At 38.6% G+C, this 19,955-nt stretch overlaps 1 protein-coding gene across 8 annotated transcripts in view; it reads left to right on the forward strand.

The window, feature by feature from the left end:
- The window catches only part of LOC121506081 (peripheral plasma membrane protein CASK-like), a 102,888-nt gene extending 86,248 nt beyond the window's left edge, over positions 1 to 16,640 (forward strand). For 3 of the 8 annotated variants that reach the window (XM_041781595.1, XM_041781596.1, XM_041781597.1), the window contains 14 exons: positions 1,897 to 2,085; positions 4,461 to 4,539; positions 4,768 to 4,853; positions 4,996 to 5,064; positions 5,139 to 5,207; positions 5,970 to 6,005; positions 6,422 to 6,460; positions 6,858 to 7,054; positions 7,191 to 7,306; positions 9,687 to 9,767; positions 11,032 to 11,112; positions 11,198 to 11,400; positions 11,780 to 11,863; positions 14,923 to 16,640. In XM_041781595.1, coding sequence (XP_041637529.1) covers positions 1,897 to 2,085; positions 4,461 to 4,539; positions 4,768 to 4,853; positions 4,996 to 5,064; positions 5,139 to 5,207; positions 5,970 to 6,005; positions 6,422 to 6,460; positions 6,858 to 7,054; positions 7,191 to 7,306; positions 9,687 to 9,767; positions 11,032 to 11,112; positions 11,198 to 11,400; positions 11,780 to 11,863; positions 14,923 to 15,099 — 1,506 coding nt within the window. In that variant the 3' untranslated portion in view covers positions 15,100 to 16,640. The remainder of the gene's footprint in view (positions 1 to 1,896; positions 2,086 to 4,460; positions 4,540 to 4,767; positions 4,854 to 4,995; positions 5,065 to 5,138; positions 5,208 to 5,969; positions 6,006 to 6,421; positions 6,461 to 6,857; positions 7,055 to 7,190; positions 7,307 to 9,686; positions 9,768 to 11,031; positions 11,113 to 11,197; positions 11,401 to 11,779; positions 11,864 to 14,922) is intronic. The other 5 variants (XM_041781601.1, XM_041781603.1, XM_041781599.1 and 2 more) reach the window with 3 other exon arrangements.
- Positions 16,641 to 19,955: the final 3,315 nt, after the last annotated feature.

Below are 19,955 nucleotides of genomic sequence, written 5' to 3' on the forward strand. Positions count from 1 at the left end.
TTGGTTGTGAAAAGTCATCTTATACCATGTCAAATTTTGCAAAAATACGTCATGCTATAGCATGTCGTCGCAACATTGGTCATGAAAAACATCTACTATGTTACAACATGCAAAAAAAGTCATGCCATAGCATTGTCCAAAATTGGTCATGAAAAACGTCTTTCTATACTATGTCACAAAATACAAAAACAATGTTATAACGTATCAAAATTGGCAACGAAAAACATATTATACTATGTCAAATTTCGCAAAAAAACTTAATGCTGTAGTATGCTGTTGCAAAATCAGTCATGAAAAACGTCTCACTATAGTATGTCACAAAATGCAAAAAACATCATGGTATAGCATGTCGTCGCATAATTGGTCATGAAAAACGTCTCAAGAATTGCAACAAACATCGTCACAAATGTGGTCATGAAAACCATATTATTCTATGTCAACATTTGCAAAAAACGTCATGTTATAGCATGTCATCATAAATTGGTTTCAAAAACATTTTTTTTCAAATGTCAAAATTTGCAAAAAGAAGTCCATCTATAGCATGTCGTTGCAAAATCAGTCACGAAAAACGTCTTTTTAGAACTTGTCAAAATTTGCAACAAAAAAAAAAAAGTCATGTTATAGCATGACATCATAACATTGGTCACAAAAACATCATACTGTTTTATGTCAACATTGGCAACAAACATCATGTCATAGCATGTTCTCCCAAAACTGGTCATGAAAAACTTCTTACTATACTAAGTCAAAATTTGCAACAAAACATTTTGTAGCATGTCGTTGCAAAATTGGTCATCAAAATCGTCATATTATACTATGTCAAAATATGAAAGAAACCTCATGTCTGAATAATGTATGAAATATGTCAGAATGTTTTCGTTCTAATGTGATGCATCTGATGCATAACAAGGCTTTTTTCCCACCAGATGCCATGTTTAAGTGTGTTTTTCATTCCCCCAACTCTCTTTTCTTTGACTTTTTTAATGAGACACAACACCTTGTGTGGTATGATTTTACTTCAGTAGAAGTTATTAGGCAGTACATACATAGTTTGACTAAATCAAGCATTCACATTAAAATGATAATTAACGATTTCTTTTCTTTGGTACCCATAACGATGTCAGTGCACAATTTTTACACTAATATTAATCATCTTCATTCAGACACTGATGAACATGTAGTCACAGGAATTCTCTTTGATTACACACATAACGAGCACCTCATTTATTTGTCTCCGTTTTTTTTGTGCATACATTTAATCATTTTCAATCACATACAGACATATTTTTCCAACTTATTTGTACCAACCCAAACACTTGACACCAACATAAACCCACTCAACATTTTTGACGTCATGGATATTATTTTTTAAGACACTTTTACATCAGTATTCTGCAAACTTGCACCAACATATGTTTAGGGTAGGCATACATTACTATGAGTGCATGGACATACATATGTATTGAACATGTATGCATTAACAAACTGACCCACACGTCCTTCTCTCAGAAACATACACACCCTGCATTCACATTAACACATACTCACAGAAACATACTACTTTGATATCATCTGTTGTATCACAGAGTCATGTCTGCCCTGCATCACCAGTGAACTGCTGGTGCAGGTGAATATTTGGAAAAAGTAAAGCATGACATGTTTGCTTAAAAGAGAAAAAAAAACCTGTATGTCAGTAACATGATTAGTGGCCAAAGAGGATTAGTGTAAGCCACACTCTGATGTTAGAGCGTAACACGCACCAACATACACTGACACTGTGTGTACTAGCACATGTGCTGCGCTCTGTCTGCCCTAGTTTTATTTAAGATTTACTCACACAGGAGAGGAGCTGGATCAATGAGTCTTCACAGTCATTATTATGTGCTTACCATCCAGGCGTTGCTGCAGACCCACGATGTCGTCGCCCATGAGGTCTACAGCGACGAGGCACTGAGGGTGACGCCCCCGCCCACTTCACCTTACCTGAACGGAGACTCTCCGGACAGCACCAACGGAGACATGGACCTGGAGAACGTCACCAGGGTTCGCCTCGTCCAGTTCCAGAAGAACACTGATGAGCCCATGGTGTGTACATGTTTTTTTAACATATATGCTAGCCTCGCTAGTGAATTAGCACTTCTTCAGGGGATGCTATGATAATGTTTACCTGTGATTTATGGTTACAGGAAACAAAAAAGGCTCATTTTGCATAAACACAGTGGGACAGCTCTTTTTCAGTAAAGAGGAATGATATGCACATGTGAAACTGCACTCAAAACCTTTCACTCTCTTGCTTGTTTTTTGAATACCATGCAAAGTACAAGCATCTTAGAAGGTGTCTATCTGTATAATAGTTTTAGGCTGGTTGCACATGGAAGATGACAGACGTAAGGACAATCTCAAAAGATTTCTCACTAGCAAGGACTTCACCATGCAATTCGACATTTATTTCATAACTACTGAATTCTGTTAAATCAGTGATATTTGGCAGGAAGAGACATGACTGAGGTGTAGTCCTGCTTCTGAAATTCTGCTGTGTATGCTAGAGGATTTAGCCACACCTGCAGTTCCAGAGAATCTTACAGAAACCTGCGTGATCGAACGTGACTTAAGAACAGGGAGGACGTGTCGTCCTGTCCTGGTGTGTGCTTGATTTTGCAGCAAATCTCTAAAAACAAAGGAAAGAAAAAAAGGTGAAATCCTTACTGAGAACAGTCTAGCTGCAGCCTGTAAAAGTAAACAGTAGTGAGTTTTTTCTCAGTCTACTTGCTTATTCACTGCCGTCAGAGGCAGCCTAAACTGGAGCTGTAAATATCAAACATATTTCATTCTGGATTGAGGACGCTCCAGCTTGATCAAGAGCAGTACAACAAATATATTAAGTCATGTACTGTTGCTGTGTGTTAGTATCATTTTTTATACATTACTTTTTTCCTAAACAACACAGAGCAAACAGGTTGGTCGTCCTTGTATACTCAGGGGAATGCATGTCAGTTCAGATGATGGTAATTTATTTCACAGTGCCGCAAAAATTTTCCGCCTCTTAGATTCAGTGAAAAGGTCACATCTTCATACTTTCGATATCAGGTATAGCAATGCTTCCCAACCTTTTTTTCTTGGAGCCCTCCCCTCTTTTATCTTAGAAAAACTGAGACACCCATCCCAAAAACTCGCCCAGCAACCCCTAAAAAATGTGTTTTTGTGCTCCCTCAAAGATCTTTGCTTTTTTTAGGATTTTAGTTAATATGAGCAAATCTCATTTGGACAACCTCAGAGCAGTCCAGAGATCTTACAGCCCCCCAAAGTAGGTCCCAGGTTGGAAATCTATGACTTGCAATATCTATCCTGCTGCAGTGACTGGTGGATTCAAAAATCGACTAGCCACTGACTTCTTTTTTTTTTCCACCAGCCACTTTATTTGGGTAATAGTCAAAGTTTATAGTATTCAGGGTTTTTTATACAGCTATACCATTCTTTAAAAAATTACACTTGAATGTTTGCATAAAGTGCATACAATCTCTGCTTCTGCAAAAAATGAATGTATTCTTACACATGTCGAGTTAAAGCATTATTGCAACTTTTGCAATTTCTAAATTGTAGCGGGCCATATTGTGATTTATTCTCATTTGCGGTTTATTGTCCACCCATAGCAGGGACTGTAGCCACTTCGGTGTTGCTGCTTGGGTTGAAAGTAAGCTGCTGCAATTTAGTACCAGTGTTAATTTTGACAGCTATTTTTTCTTTTTGACTAAGTGTCAGGATAAAAAGTTTATTATTTTTAGTCACACTTTAGTCATTTATACCCTTTAAATTTTAAGTCTAATTTTAGTCTGCAGAAACTAAAAAACATTTCAGTTTTAGTCCATAAAAAGCCCTCATATTTTGGTCAAAATGTTTATTCTCTTTGCCTGAATCTGGCGCCCAATCATACTTGTGTTTGCACCCTGCATACCCAGGATCCTCACATTACCTCAAAAATAGTCACACCTGAAAGAAGAAGTCAGTTCTGTGTCCTTTATTGCATTTTTTGGTCAACAGTAGCAAGTCAGATTTCAGCCAGTGTCTAACATGTCGAAGAAACAGTGAAAGCATTGCTCAGCAGAGACAGATGGATGAGCTTCTGTAGCTGCAACTGAATGCCTGAAGTTGGTACCAGTCCAACAAACCTGCTATCAAACTGTGCTCTAGTCAGTCTCAAGTAGCTGGACGTGGAGGTAAAGTTAATCCGGACAGGCTTCCTAGAAAGATCCGGAAAATTAACCATCTGCACCATCTGTGCGCACCTGAAGTTAACCTAGAAAGACGGGCAAGAGCGGGTTTATCAGCTCCTCAGAAAGATAACAAATCTGCAGTTTTATCATCCTGCTTTCTCAGAAATTTTAAAGTATGCTAAAGTTGCTCCAAAGCCGCTTTGCTGTTATAAAATGCTAACCCTCTGACTCTGTCTTTGTTATTTCCAGGGCATTACTCTGAAAATGAACGAACTCAACCACTGCATTGTGGCTCGCATCATGCACGGTGGAATGATTCATCGACAAGGTAGGCGTCTAGACACCACACATGCATATTTATTGTCTAAAAGAATTATCAGGTGTATTCTCCACTTCCTTATTGGATTATGATGAGTTAACAATGAAATGTAGCTTTCTCTTACATAAGCTGGACTCCCCCGGAGCAATTTCAAATAACCCCTGAGGTTTTTTTCCTGTTCGAACACCCAAGAGCCTCATTTGTAGCGTTGATTAATTCATTATTTTCTCGCCTCAGGGACTCTGCATGTCGGAGACGAGATCCGAGAGATTAATGGCATCAGTGTTGCCAATCAGACGGTGGAACAGCTCCAGAAGATGCTGGTAAGACACATGGGCTGACTGTTATCCACTGAGTATGCTTAATTAATGCAAATATGTATAAAACAGTCGCTATTTGGCTTACCATCTCTGCTTTCTTTACCTTAGTGGGTTTATGTGAATTGTTTTTCCTTTGTACACACAGAGAGAGATGAGGGGTAGCATCACCTTCAAGATTGTCCCCAGTTACCGATCCCAGTCCATGTCTTGTGAGGTGAGGAATCAAAAATAGAGTTATTTACAAATTTTCTGAGTGTCAGGAGATTTATTATGTACTTCCTGTTGCAGAAGGAGTCCCCAGATTTGTCCCGACAGTCGCCTGCAAACGGTCACGCTAGTGTTACGAGCTCCATCCTGGTACGTGTCGGCTCCTCCCTCTACAGCCAAACACAAAAACACATAAAAGCTGCTAAATTAAAACAAGACATAAATAACTGTGGTGTATTACTTGCTTTTATGTCAGTTTTTTTTTGGTAACAGGACACATTGATCTTGGACTGAAACTGCAACAAGATCAATCTTATAAAGGTTTTTCTTAAATTAGTTCTAAAGAAAGTTTCTGACAAAAACCTGCGATAAAAAGTGTTCAACCCATTGGATGTTTTACCCTTTTCTTGATTTTAAGACTCAACCATGGTCTATGTATAGCATTACTTTAAGAAATCTGTTTTCACTTTGACATTAAAGAGTTTCTTTGTACCTTTTTGGTCAAAAAAGCCAAATAACATTGACCATTATTGATTTATAAAATCAATAAAAGAGTAAAACATCCATGGGGATGAATGATTTTTATAGGCACTGTAGTTCTTACTTTTGATTATATCATAAAACCATTTACATTCTGGTGTTTGAAGGTAGTCTGTTGTTTTCAAACATGGCATGGCAAAATAAAACACGGACAATATAAAAGTCTTGTATTCATGCAACATTGATAAAAAGTAGAGTAACTTGAATTATAATGCTATTGTGTTTTATCCTGTCAAAGTGCTTTCTAGTGTTCTTCAATTTTGTTTTTAGCTAAAATCCAATCAACCCTTGTTAATTATGAGGGTTTTAAGGATGCAGTGCTTTAGTGTATTAGCTGGTAACATCACTTAAATCTCTTTTCCTCCAATCTAGGATCTGCCATCGACGATCCAGCCAAAAGGCCGCCTGGTAAGATTTGATCATTATCGTTATGATTACAACTTCTGATTTTCTACTCCTTTTCTTGTCTAACAATCTGCTACTTTTCTGACACACTAACTCTTCATCCATCAAGTTCAGATCTGCATGCATCTGTGTTATTTCTCTGATCTTTCATTTCCATCATGTTTTCTGAAAATACTCACCAGTGTCAGGCTTTAACTGTAGTCTGGGCGCTGCTGAACACTGGGAAGGAAAAATAAGATGATATTAGACTATAGCCATTTTTGTGTTTCCTGATCTCGTAGTCATTCCCAGAGATCACACACATGCTGTATTATTTTCTGCATCTCACTGTGGGTTGTCACCCTCTTTGTTTGAACCCCCGACATTTTCTACTGCATGATCTATGTGTAAGTGTGTGTGTGATGCTCTCAACCCCATAGATCTCCAGACCTGCTATCAAGGACAAATTGTCCATCAAGGTAAGACGTCTCTAAGTGGACCCTTAGTAGAAGTAGACCCCAGCTCCTCCAGCTCCCCCCGCCCCCATCACAACGTGTGGTTCCCCATCGTAGTCGTGCCTAGATCCCATGCTAGCTCTCAAATATCTGGTTTATCAGCCATAAAAGCAAAACCAAAGTGTGGATAAAATGGCCGCGGGCAGAGTTGTGGTACCGTGCTTCTCCGATCATTGTCGTCATGCTGTGTATGTGCCCTTTCCTGCTTCAGCTTTAACGCTCCCTTTGCTGTCTCCAAATTAAAAGCGTCAGTGCTGCATTCGCGACAGTATTCCTTGGCACATGAACATCTCCTGCTCAGGTCGTCTTTCTCTTGGTTACTTAACAACTTCTACTCTGTCTTTCTGTCCGCCTCTTCCAGATTTACGTACGTGCTCAGTTTGAGTATGACCCCGCCAAAGACGACCTCATCCCGTGCAAGGAGGCTGGCATTCGTTTCCGGGTGGGCGACATTATTCAGATCATCTCCAAGGATGACCACAACTGGTGGCAGGGGAAGCTGGAGAACACGAAGAACGGCACAGCGGGCCTCATCCCTTCACCCGAGCTCCAGGAATGGTGAGCAGAAAAATCTAAAAGCATGCACAAGTCCTGCGGCGATTATTAGCCGTCCACTTTTGTGACTTGTTAATGACACTGACAAAAATGCTGGGTCTGTAGCATGAAGCCACTCAAATCATGATGTTGTTTTCAGGCGTGTGGCGTGTATAGCCATGGAGAAGACCAAGCAGGAACAACAGGCCAGCTGCACCTGGTTTGGCAAGAAGAAGAAACAGTACAAAGACAAATACCTGGCCAAGCACAACGCAGGTAGGCCAGCTATCATCGTACCCATGTAAATACTGCAGCTAACTAACAAGCTAATTTAAGATTAATTCAAATCAGTGTCAGATTGTCCCTACCAATCAGAACGGTCCTCTTGTTGCACCTATTGTTGTATAACGTTGTGGACTTCTGCACGTTTCCCTCTGACAGACCTCTCCTATTGCTCTTCTGGCTTTTATTTTCTTTGAGTAACTAACAGTGTTGTAATTAACAGCTTTGGATGTTTACAGTTTGAGTTTTGTTGATTTTTTTGTTCTTCTTTTCTGGTGTGTTTATTATTAACCCTTCCGCTCCCACCCTTTGTCCATGTTTCATGCTGTCTCTTACCCAATGACATGGCTGCATGTAAGTAACTGCAGACAGCTGGCGTCCAGCTTCTGTGTTTTTCTTCCTCCTCCTAATGTCTCCTTGACTTCTGACTGATAGCTGCTTTGTTTGCTGGCTTGTTAATGCTAATTGACAGGATGCTAGTCAGCTTTGAATAACTCGGCTTGTTATTTTTCTCTACCTGACCAAGGTTGGTGCAAATCAGCAGATTTAAATGCCTCCTCAAGGTGTTTCAGAAGGCCTCCTCGTTGCTTGTTTGAATCAGCACTGTTGTTTGTTGTGGCAATTTGAAAAAGTCAGCTCAAAAGTAAAGATTACATCTGATTTGGGATTTTAATTTAAGCCACAGAGACCAAACACTGGGATTAAAGCTGATCTCATTTGCACTGGCATTGCTCATGTCCACCAGGTTGTTTTTATTTATAAAGATTAGGCTAATAAAATGCATATGTACACTTGTTTGCCTATTTATTAGACTTATGGTTTATCTAAGGATGTTTCAAGTGCACGTTATCTAAAATAGCTGGCAAGTAAACGCTGTCAAATTGGTTTGCAGAGCAATGTAGGAATGCTAGCCCTCTGTCCTCCTTGCAGGTTAAGCTAGGTGGTTTAATTTGATTGAGTACGGTTTGGCATGGTTGTCTAAAAGTATCATGTTATAAAAATGAGATAAAATCGTATTCTGAAACTTAGTTGTTTTTCTCCCATCTGTCACAATAGGGAAAGTGGCGCCATCTGGTGGAAAATAGTAAAATTGACAACTTCACCAAAAATACTAAAAAGAAAAAATAAGAAAAAAAAGTGCATATTTTTATTTTCTGATAGCTCCAGGATAAAAAATAAACTAATTAAAATGAAAGTTAATGGTATTACATTTTGGCTTTAACAGTGAATATGCTACTATTTCGGACACAATGCACTATAGGCAATGGGTATAAATTGGAATGAAAATTCTCAAAATGCCATAAAAGCTCATCAGATGGCCACAATAGGGAAAATGGCACCATCTGGTGGAAAATAATAAAATTAAAACTTCAAGATACAAAAAAGAACAACAATAAAATATTGGAGTGTATGTTTTTATGTTCTGAAGGCTCCAAAATAAAAAAAAACAACAAACAAAACAAAAAAATGATAAACAAAGTAAAGGTGTCTATTTTGGCCTTAAGGGTAAATGTGTTACTATTTTTGGTCACAATGCATTATGGGCAATGGGTATAAATTGGAATGAAAATTCTCAAAATGCCATAAAAGCTCATCAGATGGCCACAATAGGGAAAATGGCACCATCTGGTGGAAAACAGTAAACATTACAACTTCAACAAAATTACTAAAAAGAAAAATAACCAAATATCGGAGTACATGTTTTTATGCTCTGATGGCTCTAGGATTAAAAAAAAATCTAATTATAATGTAAGTGAAGTAAATTCTGTCCATTTTAGCTTGAAGGGTAAATGTTCGACTCTTTGGACACAATGCATTATAGGTAATGAGTACAAGCTGGAATCTGATTTTTTCAAAATGCGATAAAAACTCATGAAATGGCCAAATATAATGCCAGAGGCCTTCACACTCTTAAAATGACATTACTGAAAGGATGATAACATGGGGCATTACATGTCATCATTGGACACTATGGAGTCTGACGTCATTTTAGCAAAAGAGCAGATATACTCCACGTTAATCTTAGTAACTTCTGACTGAGGCAGTCTGGAATCATTTGTGTCTAGATGAATTATAATTTTAGGAAATCTCTGGTCCCAGGAATACACCTAACTATGCCTGAGGACGTCACGTTTCTCAATGATTTTAACCTGCAAGGAGAATTGAAGGCCAGTACGATAAGATCTAGAACTGGATTTGACAAGTTATTGGAGGAACATCCTTAGTTTAAGCTTCAGATATTTAAATCACCCACACAAGCTTTCTCCTTTAGAGTCATATACTTTAACTTTGATTGTCACTGATGTGAGCACCGTCAACACGCAGCATGTATGCTCCTTAAGCTCGTATTTACTGACGTTTCTCCTCCCTGCAGTGTTTGACCAACTAGATCTGGTGACTTATGAGGAGGTGGTCAAACTGCCGTCGTTCAAGAGGAAAACTCTGGTCCTGCTTGGTGAGTAAACACATAAGCCCTTACAGTTTTAACGTCTCATTACCATCACAGTCATGTCCCTGAATATGATTGGCCACAGTGAATCCTACTCCTCTCTCGTGATTGGATGATATGAATGACATGTAGAAAACAAGTGGAAAATTGAAGTAGATAAGCCACTTTGGAGAAACATCTGGGAATACTATTGCTTGCATGTAAGCAAATGAGTCAGCGTGTAAATGCGTAACTTTAAACAATGTTTTCATAATCATTGCTCTTAAACTGAAGATCTGAAGAGTTAAAAATGGATAAAGAAGACAACATTTTAGAGCAGATTTTCAGCTGCAACTGTAAAAGCAAAGGAGTCTCTTCTCAGTCTTTTTCTGCAGGTGTTTTGTTACAAGTTCTTAAAGTAAATAAGATAGTTTTCTAAAAGCCAATTCCCAATAACACTTAAATAACCTCTGGGCAGATACGGCAATCAGCCGGTAAAATTAAAAATATAATGTCTATTTTACAGAGATGTATTAATAAGGATATTTTCTTGCAAAATAAAAAATAAAATGAGTAACTCGGTTTCTCTGTGCCCATGCATATGATCCAAACCAGAATACTTACTTAAAAATGTTCAGTTAAATAGTTTGCTGCAGTCACTTTCTTAGCATGTCCTCGTCTTTTGTCATTTAATTGTAGCTCTCAAACAGTATTTAGATATGCCACTGCCACCCTCTGGTGGAGGTACCACATTACAACCAGGTGCCATGAAAAACATGTTTCCAAGAAGGGATAGAGGCTGTACAGATTTTTATTTTATGCACTAATGCCTATTTAACACTCAAAGATTACACCCCCATTACAGCAAAATACCAACAATCTCAAACTTTTAGTCCTTTGTCTACTAGACCGTTAAGCTGAGGTTCAGTACTCACCAGTCCTTTTCTTACTCTTCTGTCAGGATGAAGTCTTCTTGGTCCTTACTCCCCTCTAAGCTCTGCTCCCTCTGCAGGTTACCTACAGGACAAAAGATAGCTTAGCCATACTTAAAACAGTCCAGCAGAACAGTAACACATTTTAAAAGTGTGATAACAAGAATCAGAAAGACCGAGAAATTTTAGAGTTCCTGAAAAGAAATGAGTATCCTCCTTAAAGTCAATTGAAGAGCCAGTTTTGCAGAGGGTTAGGGTTGTAAGTCAGCCCCACCACTCTCTCTCTCTATGGTTATACCACCCTTGTCTTAGGAATCACTCATTAAACTAAACTGTCTCTGCCTTCTTCTTTCCCTCAGGTGCTCATGGAGTTGGCAGGAGGCACATCAAGAACACGCTCATCACCAAACATCCTGACCGCTTTGCCTACCCCATCCCCCGTAAGGACATGCACATCTAAAACTCCTCCAGACGAGCTCATAAGTGGTAAAAACCCCCTGCTAATACTGATGTTTCTCTCTTCAGACACGACTCGGCCTCCAAAGAAGGACGAGGAGAACGGGAAGAACTACTACTTTGTGTCACATGACCAGATGATGCAGGACATCAGTAACAACGACTACCTGGAGTACGGCAGCCACGAGGACGCCATGTATGGGACCAGGCTGGAAACGATCAGGCAGATCCATGCACAGGGCATGATCTCCATCCTGGATGTGGAACCACAGGTCAGACATGACGTGACTGATACTTTTAAAAATGCTGCAAAACTTTACAACCAAAACAAACGGTTTCAGTGTGACTTTACTGAAAAGTAACAGAAACCTGGCTGCATAAATTCACTACAGCGTTCAGTCCTTTTATCTAAAAATTCTTCTTGCCAAAACACTAAAAATCTAACTTTACAAAGCAGATGGACTTGCCAGACTCCATCTCTGTCATCAGGCAAAATACTCTTGAAAAGCTCCAATCCACAACATTTGTGCCAAACTGAAGGTCTGGACTCAAGCTGGGCCAGCCTGAAACTTTTTAAAGACTTACTGACACCAAGACTGCTCAGAAAACTGTAGGAACAATAAATACTAATGTCCCATTTTCTCTCATCAGGCGTTAAAGATCCTCAGGACAGCCGAGTTTGCTCCTTATGTCGTCTTCATCGCAGCTCCCACCATCACTCCAGGAATGACCGAGGTACAGTACAGCCCTACTTCCTGTCTCTCATGCTAGTTAACCATACTAACTTTCACTAAAATGCAGCCTCGCTTGCATTTTTGTCTGAATTCTGATGAATTCAACCTCCTTATTTTCTGTTCCTGTCGTCCGTTTTGCCTGGCTGTATGTTTCTCTAACTGCACGTGAGCTTTAAGCATGTTTTTTTTTTGGCACGCCTGTTTTCATTTGCACTCAAGGTACCAAAGTGGTGCAGGAAACTTCCTGTAAGTACTGGTTAGTGTTCGGTTTGAAGATTAGGAGGTGTGTGTGGCCTCTGTGGTTGTGTAGAGTTAGTGGTCGTCTAGCTTTGTCCACTCTTGTTCCTCTGATCCCCCTAGTAATCCTCTTAATTGTGAGCCTGCTCTGTGGTGAATCTTCTTTTTTTTGGTGGCCATCCCTTCCTCTCTGCTCTCTGTCCTTCATCCTGGGGGAACTCATTTGATTGTTCTGGGGGTTTTGAACAGATTAAAGTTTATTTTGATCCACAAACTTCAAGTCTTCATTGGTGGTCTTACTAAGAAAGATGTGATGCATCACTGACTTTAAATTAACACAAAATAATACTCCAGTTAAAATCCACTGAAAACTGAAAATCAGTACTAAAGCCAATTAAAGAGGAAGAAGCTCTTTATTTTATGGACCCTGATGTCAGGAAAAACATGTAAAAGAGGCAAAAAGTGAATGAAGGGGAGAACAAAAGAATATTTTGTTTGTATATTTAAGCGCATCTAAAAAATTTTAAACATGTTAAAGCTCATTTTTTCCCATGAATCTAAATTCATAAATTTTCAACCCTCAGGCCCCCCTTGGAAAAAAAAAATCACATTTTCCCCCTGAAGGCCCTTTTAGGTCACTAGATACATATAAAAATATTAAACATGTTTTTTTTGGGGGGGTCATTAACTCCAGTCCTAGTCATGCATAGCAAATGTGAAATAATTTCCATTATTTTAACCCTTTAAATACCAGTTTATTTAAACATAAAATTAATTATTTCCTATTTCAACGCAAAGGGGATTTTTTTGTGTGAGGTAAATCAACAAATTATTATTTTTGTGCAGTAATGAAAAATACAAAAAAAAAACAAAACCTCACTTTCCCCCCTGCAGCCCTAAAACAGATACTGTAAATAACTAGCCTTCGTTAATAATAAAAACATGATACTCTTCCAATTATTCTATTAACTTGTTTGTCTAAAATAAAATTGATTTCTAACATTTTTGTTTGCAGGCAGGTAGAAATGTACAATCCTGTCCCTGGCTAAACTTCCAACCTGAGGCGTCTCCCTGCATTGTTTACATTCTGCTCTGCAGGGATTGGCTGCTTCTTGGTTCCCAAACTTTTTATGATGCAGACATGTTTGCAAAGCTCAAGGAACGCATTTTCAAATGAATAGACTTGGCTTATAACCCTCTAATTGCTTTAACCCTGAATGTAGCATTTTGCATCGTATGATATAACCTATAGGAAATACCATGGACTGTAAATCAGTCCTATAATAAATGAGTGATTCAGATGAAAAAACTGAAAACTACAACTTTCAAAGCATAAGTCCAGGATGCATTCCCAACATAGTCAAATTAACGTTTTTCTTTTTTTATATCACGGCTATGAGATTCAAAAATACAGTTTTCTTGGTTTATAATCAATGCATTTTTTTCAACACAGATGTCAGTGTGTGATTTGGCTACAGCGTACAAACCAGACTCTGACTTCCATAGAAAATACCCAAAATAGTTTTAGTTTAAGGCTGAGCAATTAATTGCAAGTTAGATTAAATTGCAATATGGCCTGCTGCAATTTTACAATCACAGACAGTGCAGTATTTCTTTTATATATATATACATATATATATATATAAAAGAAATACCAGTTTAATGCAATTTTGTTTTCCAACAGCAGCAGATTTTATGTTCTACACATCTTGCAAACATTCAAGAGTCTTAGAATTTTTACATAAGTCCTTTTTTTGATTATGTACATTTCTTACTTAATCAAAACGAGAGTAAAGTAAAAATCCCCGTCAGTATAGCAATTGACATCAAATTTGCAGTAAGAGAAAAAATCGCAGTAAGTTTTTTTTTTCCCCCAAAATTGTCTATCCCCCTGTTTTAATCCAATATAGTGCAGGTTATAATATTGAATTAATTATTGCTTGCACACAAGATGAGGAATGTAAAAATAACTGCATATTAAACTGCAATATTGGGGAAAAAATGGCAATTAGATTATTTTTGCAAATCGTTCAGCCCTATTTTAGTTGAAATAATTCATTCCACTGGCCTACAAAGCAAATGTGTCCCATAATGCCTCTCTACAAACATGGAAAAATGGCGATATCTGGCAGTAATTTTTTTGTGTGTGCAGTTGTTTTGCCTCTGACAAGGGTGCACGATATTATCGGTCTGTTATCGGTATCGGCAGATATCAAAATTTCTGCAGATAGTTTGCCTATTTCAGTATTTTTGACTGTAAATTTTGTCCATATATCCTAAATAATTAGTGGAGTTTTAGGCTGAAAAAACAGACCTATGTCAGTTGAGGTCTTTTTCTTTATTTATCCTTATTTTTAAAAATTTTAAGTGTTTTTCAGGACTAAAGTTTGTTTCCTTGATCATCCTCAAACCTGAAAGTGTGTCTGAAAGGACTGAAATTTCTTGTCTGAAAAGCATATTTAAATAGCTAAATCCATACCGTGCATCCCTAATTGCAATGTCAGTAGAATGAAAATAACAGGTTTCAATGATAGTCAGTGGGACCAAAAATGGCCCTAGGGGGAAGACTGTCAGTTTTTTGTCAACACACAACACATCCATTTTTGTCAAATATCCTCATCTCACTATAATAACTTCCAATACAGTTGAGAGGCCGTAGAAGGGTTAAAGGAGGGCCTGAGGGTTAAAAAAGAAAGTTGAATCAACTTGTCATAGACTCATTTCACGTTTGAGCTCACAGAATCAGACCACAAATGGAGCCTTGAAGCTCAGAAAGCACAGAAAACTAATGACTAACACGTTCTTCTCCTCCGCCCTCCTCAGGACGACTCCCTGCAGCGGCTGCAGAAGGAATCGGAGATGCTTCAGCGGACCTACGCCCACTACTTCGACCAGACCATCATCAACAACGAGATCGACGACACCATCCGGCTGCTGGAGGAGGCCGTGGACTTGGTGTCCACCACCCCCCAGTGGGTGCCCGTCTCCTGGGTGTACTGACACACACTCAACGACAACGAGCTCATCTCCACCGCCGCCATCTCTGATCAGACACAGATGCTAAACTTTGGTCAAACCCCCCGAGTCACGTCTCTGTCATCAGAATCATCATGTGTGTAGATAAACTGTCGGCGAAAAAGAGGGAAAGACTCTGACGCCTCACTGCAGAGACTTCATCCTGGCCCCGCCCCCTTTTTCTCCACAGACTCAAAGGCATATTGATGTGTACATATATACATATATATATAAATGATAAAAACTACGTGAATATGGTTCTGTCCTTGAATAGTCGACGACGGGGAGTGGAGGGGCAGTGTGGTAGATATTTTGTACTTTTCTTTTCTAATCGATGGATGGCTGGTTAATCCTGGAAAGGCAATAGTGAGCATGACCATAAAGCAGTCTTCTGTGGGTGCCTGTGTGCGTGTTGACCTTTTAAGGCACGTGTTGTGGTACTGTGTCCTCCTCTCCGACGCCCCCCTCTAATCCCATCGGCCTCTGTGACGAGCACGCCGAGCTTTGAAGCACATTAGAAGCTGCTACAGTGGCGACAAACAAACTCCCTCAGCGACAAATGCAAGTTTGAGAGAAGCAAAAAGCACAGGAAACTTGGCAGTTTCTCCCTCCCTCACCGCGGCCCCTCTGTGCCTGTCAGTCTGTTGAAGGAGCACACCGCATCCCTCCGACGCCGTCTCTCCACGTGTTGCTGTTGTACCATGCTTCCCTTCCCGACCTCTGATGTTTACATCTCAGTTTGCACAAAAAGGACAATGAAGAAGACGTGTTCGGCATCGTCACCTCACCGTTTTTACCTTTCGCTCTCTGGCTGTGCTCACCCCGCCCTTCCGAACAGCGGACCTGGACTAGCGTTCTCATGACCACTAAACATGGCTGAAAAAACTCAAGGAAAGGAGAGCCGAACCGCCCAATCAGAGCCTTGGGGATGACGTCAGTAACACCTATGCACACCCCTGGATTCTGCCAGGCAGGCCGCCACGAGAACCACTTTCCTTAAAAAAATGAAAAAAAGAGCCATGCTTGTTGAAATCAAGTGTTGATAGGAATGTGTGGGGGAGGGTAAATCAATCTTAGAGCCACCGTTTTGGAACTGTTAACTGTCGTCTTTAAAAATATTAAAAGGAGTATTCTTGTTTTGAGGGAGAGAAAAATAACTCTAAATTTTGTGTGTAAATGTTTCAATGGTGCGTACGTCATACGAGTGAATTACCAAGAGCCAGTGTATATTAATCCTTAAAAGAAGCTCGGTATGTGACATAACCTCTTCATGCTTCACCTGAAGAGGCCGGACGCCGCCACGCCCGCAGCAGAAAAAGGTACGACAGCTCCAGGTCTTAAAAAATAAAACACTCGAGTCTGTGTGGCGTGGCCGCCGTCGGGCCGCTTCGGCTGAAGCGTTTTCATTTCAAGTCCTGTGTAAATTACCTCTGCAAATGACAAAAGCAGCTCTTCTGTATGAAATGTTGTTCTTTTTTGTTATTTCATTTTTAAAAAAATATATTTCCTTTTACGTGTTTAAAGTACGACGCCTCTCTGCTTCTTTCTTTGACTGTTTCAGCGCGTTAGAATCATTTTACCCGATCACACGTTATCTCTAGGCTGACTTCATCAGTGACGGTGTGGTGCAGTGATTCCTGAACAGGGCCTCAGGCTTAATAATAAACACAATGTCTGCTGATTGGTTAACGTAGGACACCATGACTGCTACCACCGACACTAGAGTATGTGACGAGTCGCTCTCTGCCTCCCCTGCCCAACACAAGAGCCAAACTCCTTGTTGTGAAGAGTGACATGGGCTTTTCTGAGCATGTAATTATATAGACATGCATTCTGCAAAGGTAGGCAGCTGCCTGGGCCCCATGGGCTTAAATAAACACACACACACACACACACACTAAAATGGCATCAGAAGTGTCTCAACTTCGTAGCCTTATAGATCCTGCAAGAAATGTATGGTAACACCACAGTAGGGAGGTCATATTCTGACTTTTAAACTTATGATTCAGAATTTGTCTCTCATTTTGACCTTTTAAACTCCTAACTCTGACTTTTAAATTGCATAATTGGACATTTTAGACAAACAATTTAAGTTTTAAACTCATATTTTGACCTTTTAAACTTATGAGTTACATTTTCATTGCAAATTTTGCCTTAGGAAATCATAATTCCCTATTTAATTTCACATTTTGACCATTTAAATCATGATTTGGAATTTTATCTTATATTCTGACCCTTTAAACTCATGCTTTCTAATTAAATCTCAAATTTTGACCCTTGAAAACTCATTATTCCCAATTTTATGTAATATTTTGTGCTTAAAACATCATGATTTATATTTATATTCCTTATTTTGACATTTAAAAATCATAATTCCAATTTCATCTCATCGTTTGACCTTTTAACTTACGATTTACATTTTTATCTAATATTTTGACCTTAAGAAATCATTATTTCCAATTTTGTTTCATATTTTGAGTGTTAAATATCATAATTTGGAATTTTATCTCAAATTTTGACCCTTCAAAACTCCCACTTCCCTTTTTTTTTTTTTAAATATTTTGACCTTTAAAACTCAATATCTTGACTTTATCTCTCTTTTTTGTCCTTAAAAATTATGATTTGGAATTTTTAATTGTATATTTGACCTTTTAAACTCAATATTTCCAATTTTATCTTGTATTTTGACCTTTTTTAACTCATGATCCTGACTTTTATCTTATATTTTGACCTTGAAAATTCATTCTCTTCACTTTAATCTCTTATTTTGTAGCTTTAAAAAATATGATTTGGAATTTTATTTCATATTTTGTCCTTCAAACATCATGATTTATATTTTTATCCCATATTTTGACCTTGAAAAACCATTATTACCAATTTCATCTCATATTTTGACCTTTTGAACTTATGACTTGCATTTTTATTGGATATTTTGACCTTCAGAAATCATTATTTCTAATTTAATTTCATATGTTGACCCATTAAACTCGTGATTTCTAATTAAATCTCATATTTTGACCCTTGAAAACTCATTAATTCCAATTTTTATTTCATAGTTTGTCCTTTAAACATCATGATTTATATTTTTATCACATATTTTGACCTTGAAATATCATTATTACCAATTTCATCTCATATTTTGATCTTTTAAACTTATGAATTGCATTTTAATTGTATATTTTGACCTTCAGAAATCATTATTTCTCATTAAATCTCATATTTTGACCCTTGAAAACTCATTAATTCCAATTTTTATCGCATAGTTTGTCCTTTACACATCATGATTCATATTTTTATCCCCTATTTTGACCTTTTAAACTCATGATCCTGATATTTATCTCATATTTTGACCTTTAAATATGATGATTTGGAATTTATTTTATATTTTGACCTTTTAAACTCATTATTTATATTTTCATCTCCTTTAAAAACCATGGTTTACAATTTCTATCTCAAATTTTGAGCCTTTAAAATTATAATTTTGCCTTTTTCAATCTCAAAATCTTTTATCATCAGTGCTAATTTGACCCTGTTAGGCTCTCAGGTTAGACCTAGGTTCAGAATCCAGCCCTGCTGGTCTACAGCAGAAATAAAGGAACTGTTCCAGGACTTTTAGAGGGGAGTGTATCATGCATCTACAGGTTAAACATCTAATTTTGCTAATATTGCGTCTAAGTTTCACTGAGCCTCATTCTTTCTAAAAGACTGTAAACTAAATTTATCTCTATTTCCTCTTTGCCCATTTTGAAGAGTAAGGAGGACTTTTCTCCATCTCTCCTGATGATCTGCCATCTGTAAATCTATTCTACATTCAATGTCAGACCCACAAGGAAAGAATAATGAACGTCCATATAAAATCCAATTCTTCTCATAAATAACTCAACGCTGTGTTGTTCTCTCTAATCATAACCCTCCGTCTACATCAGCCCCTCTGAGTCAGCTTCACTTTACATTAGGGCATCAATGCAAACAGCTGCCAGGCTCTTTGTCAGGTCCACACACCTCATCGGTGATTTCTCTCCACGTCTGCATCGATCTGAAGCTCTGCGTGGCTGTTGCAGAGGATTGTAAAGCCTCAGTGAAAGCGTGTTCAGGGTCGAGGCTGCTCTACAGAAATGTATTTACATTCATGAGGACAGGGTTAGTTTGGAGTTTGTAAAATAAATGCACACTAGCAGAATGCAGACCTTTGGCACGTTGCATGTCATGTGTTTGTCCACAGGAGGGCTCTCAAAGCGTACACTAACACAAAGTTCCTCACAGCGGCTTTAAAAATCAACTTTGAACTGATTATTTGCCGCCTAATGTTTCTTCAGCTGTCAAACTTTTCTGATGCTCCCTCTTTAACACGGCCTGTCTGGCTGTTTGTCAAAATAAAAAGAACAAAGACTCAAGTTTTAAAGACGCACTCTGGATGCCCCTAAAAGTACGACTAGAAAGACGGTCCGAGTTCACGTCAAGTTCAGAGTAATAAACATCAAAGCTGCAGACTCTAGTTTGGTCATCAAGGACGTGTTCGAGCGTCTGCCTCCGGGCTACAAGCTTCAATCCAAGCAGTGATGCAACAACCTGCATGTAAGAGCTGAGCAGACGAGAGGGGGTCTCAGCGGGGTTTAGGTTAAAAAAGACAACACAATCAGGGAATAAAAACACAAGTCACACCCCGACACCCTAAAGATGCTCAATAAGTAACAATCAAAACGTCTGAAAGGAGTAAAATCTGCACAAGAGGCCAATAATTTAAAAACATAGAGACAAAATGCAGAAATGAAAACATCACAAAGGGCAGGTCAAGGACCTTCAAGCAAGCTGCAATACCAGCCTGAGGGAAAAAGAAGAAC

The sequence above is a fragment of the Cheilinus undulatus genome, linkage group 24 (assembly GCF_018320785.1).
Source record: "Cheilinus undulatus linkage group 24, ASM1832078v1, whole genome shotgun sequence".
In the NCBI taxonomy this organism is placed as follows: Eukaryota; Metazoa; Chordata; class Actinopteri; order Labriformes; family Labridae; genus Cheilinus; species Cheilinus undulatus.